This window comes from Phyllobates terribilis, unplaced genomic scaffold, assembly GCF_046119375.1.
Source record: "Phyllobates terribilis strain yellow unplaced genomic scaffold, ASM4611937v1 Scaffold_3__8_contigs__length_932513732, whole genome shotgun sequence".
Lineage (NCBI taxonomy): Eukaryota > Metazoa > Chordata > Amphibia > Anura > Dendrobatidae > Phyllobates > Phyllobates terribilis.
This window is the reverse complement of record NW_027362763.1, coordinates 372,515,826-372,529,797: the sequence shown is the minus strand read 5'-3', so window position 1 is coordinate 372,529,797 and position 13,972 is coordinate 372,515,826. Positions and strand designations below refer to the sequence as shown.

The window sequence follows — 13,972 nt, the reverse complement described above, 5'->3', positions numbered from 1 at the left end:
TATAGCAGTCAACTGTTCTCAGCAGCACAAGTCCTTTTTACCCATGAAAATGGGCAGCTGAAAACAATAATCTACTGTGCAAAGTAAAAGATCACTTCACCCAGTGAATGAGCAGGTGATAGGCAGCCTGTTTAGACTACAGGATTACCGTAAAGCGATTGTTCGCAGCAATGCACGTTCATGATAATCATGCAGTTAACCATATCACTAAAAAGGGATGTGAATCCATTTCTCCTATTCGGCTTCCATAAGGATAAGGTGACATGATTGACTGATAATCTAAAGTGTATGTACGCAGCATGAAAGAAGTATTGGGCATGTTAAATTTTAATGTACTAAGCCTTTGTTCGGTTAGAAGATATGCACTGCCACAGGTACAGTATATTGAATCCTGTTGTCTGCCAGGAAAAATAAACATACACATTCAGCAGATCTAATGTAGATTCAGAAATAGTGGTTGGCCGAAGGAGCTCATAGCCATCTTATCTGCACGGCCAACTATTGTATCTAAAATTCTTTAAAATGTGTTAAACTTTGTATGACAGCCATTTCTTAATCCATAAATGTTTTATCTATAGCAAGACCATACATTTTTATGTATTGTTCTATAGTGTGATAAATGGATACATGCCTACAACAGCAGAACAGCTAATGTAACATTTTACAACCCCATTAAATGAAGCATGTAATAAATGACTTTGCATGTGCACTCCATATTCGTGTAAACATGCATGCATTTTATCATCCTATATCCCCCTGTAAACTACTTTGAAACTAATGGGTTTCAATTGAAAGCAGTGAAAAAGAACTGTCTGGTGAAAACAAAATTTTGGACCAAGCAGTTGTGTTTTTCTGGACGGATACCAAGCAAGATTAGCCTAGCACAATAACAAAACTGTTATTTCAAGTGTTCTTAAACTTTGGATCACAAACTTAAGAACATAATACTTTCCAGAAACAGATGGGTATTAAATTTAGAAATTGACTTGGTGCCCTGTAAGATATTGGTATTTATTTAAAACAGGAAACTAATAGCATAAAGAATAATAGTATCAGATTTCACAGAATTGCAATGCCAAAAATATATTGGGAAAAATGTAATAAAAAAAATAATAAGAAAAATTAATATATGCATATGTACAGTATGAAGACAAGCAGCTTCTCTAACAGGCAAACAAGCATAAATATCAGTGAATATCAGTCAACAATGCGGAGAGATTAGTCAGGCAGGACAGAGCGACAAGTACATTGGTCTCATAAACGCAAAGGATAAAATTTAAGCTGAAATATTAGAATTAAAATATGAAGCTGAATATTACAATTAAAGCAGAATTTTTATAGTAAAATGTTTTCATCATAAAATTATTCAGTTTCGGAATCTAAAAGCCTCTTTTACAAGCTTAGATAAAAATACATGGAAGGAGATTACATCGGCCTTAAATTTATGAGGTTTACAACTAGACTAGGCGGAGAGAAGATGCGCCAAATTGTTCAAAATTGTTCTGGTTTTTATTTTTAGATTCTGTCTCTCACAGGTGAAGTGTACCTATGGTAAAAATTACAGACCTCTCCATTCTTTGTAGGTGGGAAAACTTGCAAAATCCGCAGTGTATCAAATACTTATTTTCCCCCCTGTATGTGAGACCGTTCATATTGTTGCCGATTTATATACCGTAATCCTCTGTTTCAATTTAATTTTAGCGCTAAGATCGCCATTTGTTGCCAAAGAAGAACAAATAACATTTAAAGACTGTGCTGAAGCCTATAAATCTGGGCTGACGTCAAATGGCATCTACACATTGATGATAGCAAATACCACTGAACAGGTCAAGGTAAGCAAATTCCAAGCAGTCGTCAAACAGGGGTATGCAAATAGTCACACAGAATTTGTCTTTTTTCAAGCTATAAAATTTCTGATTCTCTACAAAACATACTGAATTCCAACATTCCCAATGCTTGTGGATGACTGTTAGACAGAAACAAATGTGTATACATTGGCGTTGGTCATATTTGATCTTTGGTAGTCTTGTGCTAAGTACTCTAGTCAGACACTGACCAACACTCCGTCATAAAGAGTTAAGGCCCCGTCACACTTAGCGATGCTACAGATACGACCTGTCAGGGATCGTTGCTGCGTCGCTATGTGATCGCTGGTGAGCTGTCAAACAGGCAGGCTCACCAGCGATCAGCGACATCGTGGAAAGAATCTTTCCACGATGTCCTGCTCCGGTTACCAGCCTGCTGAAGCAGGAGCAGGCTGGTAACCATGATAAACAGCGAGTTACTAGGGGCACACGTGCACCTAGTAACCCGCTGTTTATCATGGTTACTACTCTGCTATGGTGAGCGGGAGGTTACCGCTCACGTAGCAGAGTGGTAACCATGATAAACAGCGGGTTACTAAGTGCGCCCCTAGTAACCCACTGTTTATCATGGTTACCAGCCTGATCGCTGGTCCCGCTGGTCACACACAGCGATGTGTGCTGATCAGCGGGAGGGCAAAGACCAAAAAATGGTCCAGGACATTCTGCAGCGATCTGCAACCTCACAGCAGGGGCCTGATCGCTGCAAAGTGTCACACATAGCGACATCGCTGGTGAGGTCACTGTTGCGTCACCAAAACCGTGACTCAGCAGCAATCTTGCTAGCGATCTCGCTATGTGAGACGGGGGCTTTAGTCCGTTCACCTTCTTTGTGATCAATAAAGGCAGAGTGTGTCTTGTGATTAGTAAATGGCAATACCATAACTAGCTATTCAAGACAAGACTTTGGTCATGAAATGACCATCGACTCTTCCTAGACACAGGGTTGTCTGGAGTCCAGATACCCGCTACTTTGTATTATTTTCACTAGAGTAAAAGAAAGGATAAATTCCTTATTAGTAATATAAAATCAAAGAGCTCTTAAGTGCTCCTCAGCAGACTTACTTTCTCCAACAGTTGCTCCCATGGGAACAACTATTTTGATGTGCATCTGAAAGTCATTTAGCACCTCTGCAGCTTAAGGTTTTGTGAAAACTGATGACTCATTTATTCAATGCTTCCTTCAATACTTGGCAAAGGTTTCAGATTTTTTTCTATACTATATGTTAAAAATTTTAAGTAGTAACGATTGGTCTTAGAATAAAAAAAAAACCGCTGATTTTCGTTTATATAAGAGCTAAAAAACTAAGAAAAAACACAAGAAAAAAACCAAATCATGATTTGAGGACCAGAGTGTCGTTCAGTGGTCTAAAAGAAAAAGACGTCGTAATTTGTTCCAAATCTATTAAGGAGTGCATTTTCACCAGTAAATGAGCCTTCTACAGCTCATTATTAAATAAACTTGCAAATAAACTTACAGGTCATGCCCAAACTGTTATAATCATGCCCATTTTCCATGGCAATTTTCAATACTGGCAAGTGATGAAAAAAGAACAATTTCTGCACAATTTGGGGCTCAGTTTACACCAAATCTTCAACTAGCTAATGAATGTGTTCCAAGGAGGGATAGGACTCAAAAATAAGATTTATTTTAACTATTAAAAGCAAAGAGAAATTAAATAATTTTGTTAATGCTACGACTACAGCTCACCTAACCACAGTAGCCTAGCCTAACCGATCCATGAGTTAAGAAGCATGTACCATCTATAAGAGCATCATTGCCTAGCCCTATTTTTTAGGTTACAGTTTAAAACTGAGAATTAACCTGATCTCAAAAGTGTCTGATTTCACACTAAATTATAAAGCTAGTATAAATTATCCAAAAGTATACAGCTACATATACTTTGGATGACCTGAACATATAGGCCCAGATTCATTATTTGTTTTATTTATTCACGTTTCTTTTTTATCTTCTGGTATTTGTGGATTTCTTGGAGGGTTGAGGGGTGTGGTAAATTCTTAAAATTATCACACATAGTTCATGAATTTTGAGGCAACTAAAAAATTATCTGTCCTTTGTCTCTGACCCGCTTTGTCCTTATTTAGCACAAAAAGTGGCATGTTTTGAAAAATTCTGCAAAACCTGCACTAAAATAATTGATTTACAGTACATAAAATCACTCTAAGGGAGACTGGAGTTCATGTACATCAAAGCTCGACTTTGTAAAAAATGACTCCGCCAAAGACATCTGGAAATCCCAAACTCTGACCACAACGACAACAACAGGTGAACTTATAAAATAAACTTTTAGGCCTTCTTCACATGTCCGTAAAAAAACATGTATGTGAAAAACTGGTACCAGTGTCATCAGTGTTTTCCCATCAGTGTGTCCATTTTTGCCATCAGTGTTTTTCCGGTATGGATAAATAAATAAATTACAAAGCTTCTCCTATACTTTGCAATGTTAAACGCCATCCGGATGCCATTTATGTGCAGTACTCGTTTTTCACTGACCCATAGACTTGTATTGGCCCTTGTCATCCGTGTTATAATGGGTACGCGTGGTATCCGTGAAAGAAACGTATAGCACACGTACAGCAAATACGGATGTGTGAAGGAGGCTTTAAAAAAGGTGCAAATTTAACAATAAAAATTCCAATAAATGGGGCCCATAATGTGAAAACATATATTGGTTGTGAATAGATCCATTTGCTATTAACTTTTTATGTGGGTGTGAAATTTCTGGGTATTATTGAAAGACTGTATTTCAATATTATACTTATTTTGTTCAGTAAAAATCTAAAAACACTTTTCAACATGGAAATAATGAGCATGGATTAAACATTTGCAAATGATGTAATATTTTTTTCTTTTAAAAGAAACATGTTTTTATCAGCATCCCATGGCATTGTGTGCTGGAGCAAAGTCATATAGTGAAACTATGAAACGGAGATCCTGTTTTCATTTTCCATTGTTTATGCTGTTCACATTGCATTCATAAGATGCTACCGGACAAGTGCCTTATTTTGTTTCCAGAATTCCCTCTTGTTTTTTCCTAAGCTGCTTAGATGGCTTCCTAACCGGCAAGGCTTAAGAAATGTGAGGCCATGTGTCAGGCGGAGGGAGGAATAAAATGTTCGGTCCTTGATAACAGTTTAGCACTTCTTAATATAGAGTTTAAAAATAAAATCATAGTAAATATTTTTTTCAGGAAATAACCAGGCAAAACTGTAACCATCAATCAGAAACTCAAAAAAGTTTGATAAGTTGCTTAAAAACAGAACTGTGGTGAGAACGACGTCCCATCTCTCTACTATTGTGGATATCAAGCAGGGGCACAGTACAAAGGCAATTTGCACACTTAGGTCTCATTCAGACGTCAGTATTTTACATTTTTCTGCAAAAAAATGATACAGGTGTCATCAGTGTTTAATATTTGTGTCATCAGTGTTTTTCACCTATTGATAAGTAAATAAATGCAAACTTCTCCTATGCTTTGAAATGTTAAACACGGATGGCGCATGGATGGCCTCCATGTGTTGTCTGTGTTTTTCACGGACCATAGACTTGCTTTTGCATTTTTGTCTTTAACTTTTTATTTGTGACTTTTTGCGGGAAAGTTGCATGTTCTGCTAAAATGTCTCAAAATGTTCACATAAAATTTCAGTTATTATTATTATTTATTATCCTAAAATCACTCAAGGCAGGAATGGAGCACATTTGCACAAAATTTTTGCGACCATCACAATTCACAAGTCACCTAAAAACACCTGGAAACCCAAAAACAGCCCACAATTACAGACATAAAAGAAATAACCAGGCAGACATATGAAATAAATAAAAAAGGCACAAACGAAAAGAAGAATAAGGTGCAAATGAAAACAACCAAAAAAGCTAAATTACAATTCTGAATTGGGCTCTAGATGTTCGCATTAAATATATAGACAGGAAGGACGGCCTGAACCATGTAAATATGTACAAAATTGCAGTCATTATGTTTTGATCAATGTAGATGAAAGATAGTTAAAATTTTCATTTCTGCATTTAACACTTTGCATGCGGATTAATAAAAAATGATCATCTGCTCGATTCTACGTGAAATTGAAATAATAATAAAAAAAATTATGTATGCTCTTATTACAGACATATTGTGACATGAAAAATGGCGGTGGTGGTTGGACCATTATTCAAAAACGCTTTGATGGCAGCGTGGATTTCCACAGAACATGGAAGGAATATAAAAAGGTAGCAAAAAAGACAATTACTTTTAGCATGGGTTTGTCAATGGGGACAAAGTAATTCTATTTTTTTTTGTTTAATTGCACATATTTGGGGCTAAAAATCACTTTTGCAATTGGGTTCCATTAAAAATTCTGCAAAGTTTGTATTTTACAGGCTCTTTGTGTCCTGCACATTCAACTATGACCTGGTATGTGGTCATAAATCAGCTGAGAGGAGCTCAGAAAAAGACAGATAAAGAGTTACAAGCTCTCCAGTCAGACTTTTAAGCCTCCGTACAGATTAGACCAACGTTGGCCGAACCTGCTGATACCACTGGGTTTGGCTGACAGTATATAGTGTATGAGGCACCGGACAACAGATGGTCGGGGAAGATGTCGATCGTTCATGTCAGATTTCGGACTGCTGATCACATTGTTCTCCCAGAGATAAGTTGGCAGCTTTCTCACAGAAAACATAGGAGCGCTCCTGTGTATGGGAGAGTCGGTTAAGATGGCTGTCGGCTGAACGATTGGCCAAAGCATATTTTGGCTGACAGCTATGTAATGTGTATGACCAGCCTTATATTTTTGGTTAACTTATTCAGCAACCAGCAATAAACTGCAATACATAGGCAACAAAAGTCAAACATTGAAAAATTTTGAGGGAACCCAATTACAAAAAAGATAGCACCAAATATAATTACATAAAAAATTGTCCCAAAAGGTGGACAATTCTTTTAATATTATAAAAAAACTAAAACATATAGCAATAACTCCCAGCAAATCTTCCCTTAATCATCTTCTGCAATATAAAAGTATTGTATATAATTGTGTACATATACATGTCCGAGGAGAGCAGTCATTTTCCCTATCTGCATATTCCTGTATTTACAATGTCTGTAAGGCAATTAATTGCAGGACACCGCCCCCATTTTTCTGTCATTATTAGAAATCATGTTAAGCCCCTCCCTTTTGGCTAAGCCCCATCTCCATGATCATTTGTCAGGTTTAAATTAAATAAATCACTGGGAAATTAAGCTCAATGTTTGATACAAGATCTCTGAAAGACTTTTTGTTACAGGAATATGTAGTCCTGCAGTCCGACCTACAGTGTGGACATATTTATCATCTATTAACTTATAGGTTGATTTCCTTTAAGAAAAACCTTTTCTAAGTAAAATTATAGATTGTCCACTGTCCGACAATAACTTTCGCCATAAACTCATGTTTATATATGTTTTACATGGTTTGAAAAAATAAAGACAAGCCTTCTCTAAAGCTGCAGCTTAGTTTTTGAAAACCTTTTAAGCACGAACATTTGTTTTATTTTTTGATGAAGATATTAATAGTTCTTTATGAAATGATAATTATTTCCTAGGGATTTGGCGACCCATCTGGAGAATACTGGCTGGGCAATGAGCTGGTCTCCCAACTAACAAATCTACAGCGCTATGTTCTCAAGATACAGCTTAAAGACTGGGAGGGAAATGAAGCCTATTCACTCTATGACCAGTTTTATTTAGGAACTGAGGCCCAGAAATACAGGTGAGAATCTGTAAGAGACGGTATGAAAGGCAGTAGGTGAAATGAGATAACATGTATGCGATGGAATAGAAAGTGTTTGCCTACATAATCGGCAGCTCTTTTATATGCTGCCACACAAGTAAAATAAAGAACTCAAATACAAATCTACACAACATGCCATAAAAAATAGTAACTACTCCACACATCAATAACAAGTCATATATTACACCAATATGGCATTAAAGAGATTGTCTGGGGCTTAACGATTGATGACCTATTCACCGAATACGTCATCAACATGAAAATGGAGATTTGGGAGTGGATGTAAGCACAACACCAGTCACCGCCAGTGATCAGCCGAAATCAGCTCCGGCAGTGGCTAGTTACAAGCCATGCATGGGACAGACCGATACATTAATTTTTGGCCACTGCCACATACTATCCTTTTCACTTGCTGCCAGAGCAGATGTCATCAGATGATAGGGGCGCCAGTTGATAGAATGTCATCAATACGAGATTGTCTATCAACAGGTTATAAACAGTTCTGGACAAACCCTTTAAAATCAGGGCAGCACGGTGGATCAGTAGTTAACCTATCAGGGCTGGGGTTCTGGGTTCAAATCCCACCAAGGACAACATCTGCAATGAGTTTTTATGTTCTCCCTGTGTTTGCTAGATTTCTTCTGGGTTCTCTGGTCTCCTCCCATATGCCAAAGACATACTGATAGAGAATTTAATTATGTCTTTTTTTTTTCTGTTGAACCACAATTAAAAAACAAAGTCTGATTTTTGTTAGTTGATATTCAGTAATTTAAAGTGAAAATTACTTTTGCCAGTTTCAAGTTATTTCAGTGACCATTGTGGGTTTTTCTTACTTTACCAGAAAGATACCAACAATTTTTTCCATGTGTAAATGCAGGGTTATTTATGTACCATAAAAGGACAGGTTACATTTATAGAAGCAGTGTTATAACAGTAGAGATGGCGAATCAAACACATGTTTGTTGTTCGCACCGGACAGTGACTGTTCGGGGCTGAAGGCCTAGTACAGACTTTGTCTGGAAGTTCGTCAACGTGTTCGGAAGTTCAGGGGAGAGACAGAAAGAGATGGATTTTTTTTTTGCTTTCACAGTTCGGTTAACCATTTTTTTCAATGGGGTTCGGGATCTGGTTAAAGTTCAGGTATTGTTCTGGTACCCTAACAGAACCTTGAAATAAAGTTTGAATCAGGTACCAGAACTCCAACTCCCACCAGTCCGCCCATCTCTAAATAACAGTAATGTGAACGACATATTTGATGTGGCTTCCCTATGTTACCTATGTTCCTACATATTTTACATAGCAAATTATTAAAGAAGTTGTCCACTACTTCAACAATGATGCTCCATCCAGAAGATAGAGCATCAATGTCTGATCGGCCAGGTTCCCGCACCCGGCACCCCCGCCGACCGGCTGTTATCAATGCCGGCAGTGGTAGCCGCCAGCCGGAAGTGCTTACTTGTGGAACTTGGCCGCCTAGCTGTAGTGACGAAACAGCCGCCTCCTATTCAATTCAATGGAAGGCGGATGTGTAGTAACCCACGGTGGCCAGTACAGCTAGACGGCCAAGCTCCGCAAGTAAGCACTTCCAGCTGCAGCCATCAATAACAGTTGATCGGCAGGGGTGCCAGGTGTGGGACCCAGGACGATCAGAAATTGATTCCGTATCCTACAGATGGGGCATCAATGTAAAAGTGGTGGACAACGTCTTTAAATTGCATATATAGAAAAAACTACCTGCCCACAAGCCATACCAGACTACTTCTCCGTGCTCCGGAGTCCCAACAAAGATCAAAAAGACAGATCTAAGTTTATTTTATTCATACTCTTCTCATTCAGCATTTACCATCTTCAGTCGAACCTAAATCTTTGTCATTTGGTGCTAGTTAGAACTTATTATTATATTTTTTTTTAACATCAGACACTCAAATGCTTTTGGGAGCAAAGGACACCGATGGGTCATTACAGTCAGCCAATAGCACAACTTCCCAGTAAATGCCAAAGATTAGGCTGCTAAGACAGCATTTCCTCTCGAAATATAAGCAAATATGTGATACATCATGGATGGAGAGTCTATAAATAGCTCCGGCACTTTAAGTTTCTGAGGATCAGCTTGTTTCTACATTTATGTTCATGGACAAGTTTACACTTGATGTAATGTTACAATTGATGATCTGTCTATAAGAGTGTAGTGTAAACAGTAAATGCGAAAAGCCTTTCACTCAAGGATAATAATACACATTTATAACAGAAAGCAATATCTAAAAGTTGGAAAAAACAAGGATACAGGAACCAACATATTCAATATGAAGCCAGACACGGAAAGCTTTTCAGTATACACGGTGATAGATTTTTCCATTAATGTGAACCAGCAAAACACTTTACTTCCAACACCAATTCTCTTTCCATTTTCAATTACCGCAGGATTCACCTCAAAGGATATACTGGGACAGCGGGCAAAATAAACAGTATAAGCCAACCAGGAAATGAGTTTAGCACAAGGGATGCAGACAATGACAAATGCATCTGCAAGTGCTCACAAATGGCGACAGGAGGTAGGAGCGGTTTTCAATTTTATGGTCTTCCTATTTTTACTGGCATTTGCATGCAGCTATTTACTTGGAACTTGAGATGACCGAAATGTTGTGCCTGCCTCTGAGCTGTGAAATCAGAATCTCTCTTTTAGGCTTGGATTTTACAAGACGACTGTGGTTGCAAATTTATTTAAAAAAAAAAGAAAAAAACTAAAGATTTTGGTAAACAACGTCCCAGCAGTCAGTCGTAAGTTGGGAACTTGCTTTCCTATAAAGAAACATTGAGGTTGCATTACGCCAATTGTGTGATTTTTTTTGCTGTGTCGTCCCTGCCTAAAATAGGTTTTCTGAATTTAAGTCTCGTTTACTTAATTTTCAAGCAAGTTTATAAGGGTATGTGCCCAGAAAATGCTGCAGGTTTGACGTTTGAGGTTTGCTATTTATGTATCATCCAAATGTTACAGCATAGTGGATGGGATTTCTAGAAAGCCCATGTCCATTATGTGTGCATCTGAGGCTGCGGATCACCCGCGGACACTGACATGCGGCGCGTCTTTCAGGACCGCAGCATGTCAATTTCTCTTGTAGAGTCGCTAGTCTCCGCAACAGAAATTTGACCACTAGAATGTATTGAATGCGGTAAATCCGCTTGGTTCAGTGATTCAGTTCATGCGGATTTAACTAAGTTCAATAGAATGCAATGTTTTCAACGCAGCAAAAACATGATGCGTCCAAAGCGCTGCTACGTCCGGATTGTGGGCACATATCCTAATGGTTTTAGATCATATAAATTCTAGTAATATATTGTAGTAAATTAAAATAAATTGCTAAGAAATCCTAAAATGTGTCGATACTAAAGGTCTAGACTTTCCCTGTGTTAACTGGACCAGTGCAGCCTTCATCTTTGGACAGCATTCTGGGGGCCCATTGGCCTTATAATGTCGTGATGCATGTCATGACATCCCGTGAAGCTTAGTCAAAGCAAAGAGGGGCCCAAGATGCAGGGCTGTCGATGGACGATGGACCAGAGCAGCATGAATCCTTTTGCTAAACTCTCATCACTGCTCATCTGATGGGTGAATTCAATTCAACAGACTGATAGAAAAATTGCCACAGCGTTCATACTGCACCTGGTCGGGTTGGCACGGGTTACTTTGATGAGCGGAATCTAAGTGACTCCTTTTCAAATTTACCTTGAACTTCCACAAGGAGGTTTGAATGTTGCCACAAGGTAACTCTGAAGCAGACTCCTACCTAGGTAACTGCAGGAAGAGATTTTTTTATGTGTTTATTTGCTTGAGAAAGATTTTTGGTGAAGAGTCACTAGTTCCACATTTAATAAAATAGGTTTCAATACTTAAGACAAATTTTTTTACAATTTTTAATTAAGTTATAGGTTACATAGCCAATGAATTATGGAGTTAAACTAAAATGTTTGGTGTCCTTCCTTCCAGGTTGGTGGTTTGATGCCTGTGGCCCTTCTAACTTGAATGGGATGTATTACTCATTGGGGCAGAATACAAATAAATTTAATGGAATCAAATGGTACTACTGGAAAGGATCGGGGTATTCTCTGAAAGCGACAACAATGATGATTCGACCAGTTGACTTTCAAATACAAAACTAAAACGTTCCTTACATTATGGAAACAGTTGCAAGATCAATAAACATTAAAAAACATGATTAAAAAGTCATACCTGCCGCCATGTTGATTGGAAATCAAGAAACGATACTCTAGAAAGTGGACTACTTTACTAAAGGGAAGAATTCTGTAAGACTTCAAGGCAGCTTTGACACGGCCTTTGAGAAACTTTCTGCTGTGCGCAACATTTATTTGGATGTAAATAACTGGAACTGTGAAGTATACAGAAACCCAAAGTTGTGCCTCTCTGGTGACACATACTTGCAATCTTCATGGCAGCCTACCTGCAAACCACTTTGTATTATGTTTTGTATTATGTGGTGTACATAAAGACTGTAAATTAACTGTATACAGATTTTGATAATGTGTTAAGCATATAAATAAGAGTAGCCCAGATTATATTTTATGACCTGTTTACATATTTTAGGTTATTATAGGTAATCCCATTACTTAATGGTAAAAAAAAAACACAAAAAAACATGCAAATTCCACATGTAACCGAGGTACGATTCAAATTGCCAACGAATCTTGACTTCTCGCTAAGGTTGAATGGTTTGTGTGACCTGCATAACTCATAAGTAAACTGGTGAACAAAGGTTTCTGATATAGTACATGAGATTATATTTACAGATACATATAACAGTTCACAAAAGATCAAGAATAATTCTGTTCATAGCGTCAAACATGGATAATGTGTGAAGCTATAGTTTCATGTGATCGAGGGGGAGTCAATAAAAGTCATCAGACTTTGATTTCAGGATGACCTGTTAAATTAAAGCTGCGTATAGGAAGGTTTTATGTGTACATTAATTTGGATTATTTTACAATTCTATAAAACATTAGAGACTGAAAAAGAAACACATCACACAAACCAATTATAGCAGGAGTAGCAGGTTAAGTAAAGTCAGGCCAAAAAATGATGCCGAACATTATAATAACCTATGTTAAAGGGGTATTCTCAAGCTCCCTCTTGAGCAGTTCAGAGCGATGGAGTCTCCTTACAGTCTACTTCTGGCAGGGCGGGCTCTCTTTGTTAAGGGACAGCTCTGGTGAATAGAACTGTAGTATTAGTAGAACTATAAAGTCAAGCACAAGTTCTGCTATAACACATTCAGCTATCAGTGGTTTGTTCTGAGTCTACATGGTTATCCCTATACTTGCACACAGAGATAACAGGGCATTTAAACAAGTACACAGCTCTGGACAAGAGCACAGAGCTGTGTTTAGGAGGACCTGGTGTGAAAGCTGTCCGGCTGGTGATTTATAACCATCTCTTCAGAAGATGAGAGGAGGGAGGTGAGCAGCTAATTGCTGTATAGAGAGCGGCCTGGAATGATAAGAGTTAACCCTCTCCAGAAATGTAACAGCTGCCCACTTTTTAACTGAGCGGCCTGGAATGATAAGAGTTAACCCTCTCCAGAAATGTAACAGCTGCCCACTTTTTAACCAGGCACTTGAGGGCGGGCTCCATGTAAACCAGCTGTACACTATAAAAGAATAAATCTTTCATTGCAGAAGAATGGCAGTAGATAGAAAAAGCAAGTCAATTGCAAACTTGCTTATTTTCATGCTGACTAATTAAAGCAATTTAAGAGCACCCCTCTATTTCTCTGTATTATCATAACCATTTGAAATCTTACATAATTAGTAAATAATAAAGGATTTATTCAGTATTTTATACAGAATCCGCGCCATTCTTCTGTATAGCATATGACTTGTATTGCTGTTCATCCAAATTTAAGTGAAAGGGGATAAGCTGCAATACTGGGGATCACTCATGGGCAAAAGTAGGAGTGTTTATCAAAAGCAACAGAAAAAAACCACCCTATTTTTTATCCACCAAAAAAACCCTTTAACTTGTGTTTGCAAAATTTCACAGCTTGCAGTGGCAAAAATACTTTGCTATATTACAGCCAACTGCATATTAAAGCATTTTTCTCTGAAATATCTAGTCTATGCAACATCCATTTTATTTGTGTTTTATACATATTTTTTATTATATTTTGATATAAATAGATATGAAGTGTATGTCCTCTGTGAACAGTCTTTTTTTGTAAACCTAGACCAACTTCAATAAATGACTAATTATTTATTTTCCTGTTTTCATAGAATGTGCCGGTCTCATGAGTTTGAATTTTTTGCATTGCCGA

At 37.7% G+C, this 13,972-nt stretch overlaps 2 protein-coding genes across 2 annotated transcripts in view; one reads left to right on the top strand and one right to left on the bottom strand.

Moving 5' to 3' along the window:
* Nucleotides 1–13,891, top strand: part of ANGPT2 (angiopoietin 2) — a 41,603-nt gene extending 27,712 nt beyond the window's left edge. The window contains exons 5-9 of the mRNA XM_073675397.1: nt 1,702–1,832; nt 6,007–6,108; nt 7,462–7,628; nt 10,071–10,201; nt 11,635–13,891. Of these exons, the coding sequence (XP_073531498.1) occupies nt 1,702–1,832; nt 6,007–6,108; nt 7,462–7,628; nt 10,071–10,201; nt 11,635–11,807 (704 nt within the window). The 3' untranslated portion in view covers nt 11,808–13,891. The remainder of the gene's footprint in view (nt 1–1,701; nt 1,833–6,006; nt 6,109–7,461; nt 7,629–10,070; nt 10,202–11,634) is intronic.
* The window catches only part of MCPH1 (microcephalin 1), a 373,975-nt gene that overhangs the window by 205,085 nt on the left and 154,918 nt on the right, over nt 1–13,972 (bottom strand). The window lies entirely within an intron of this gene.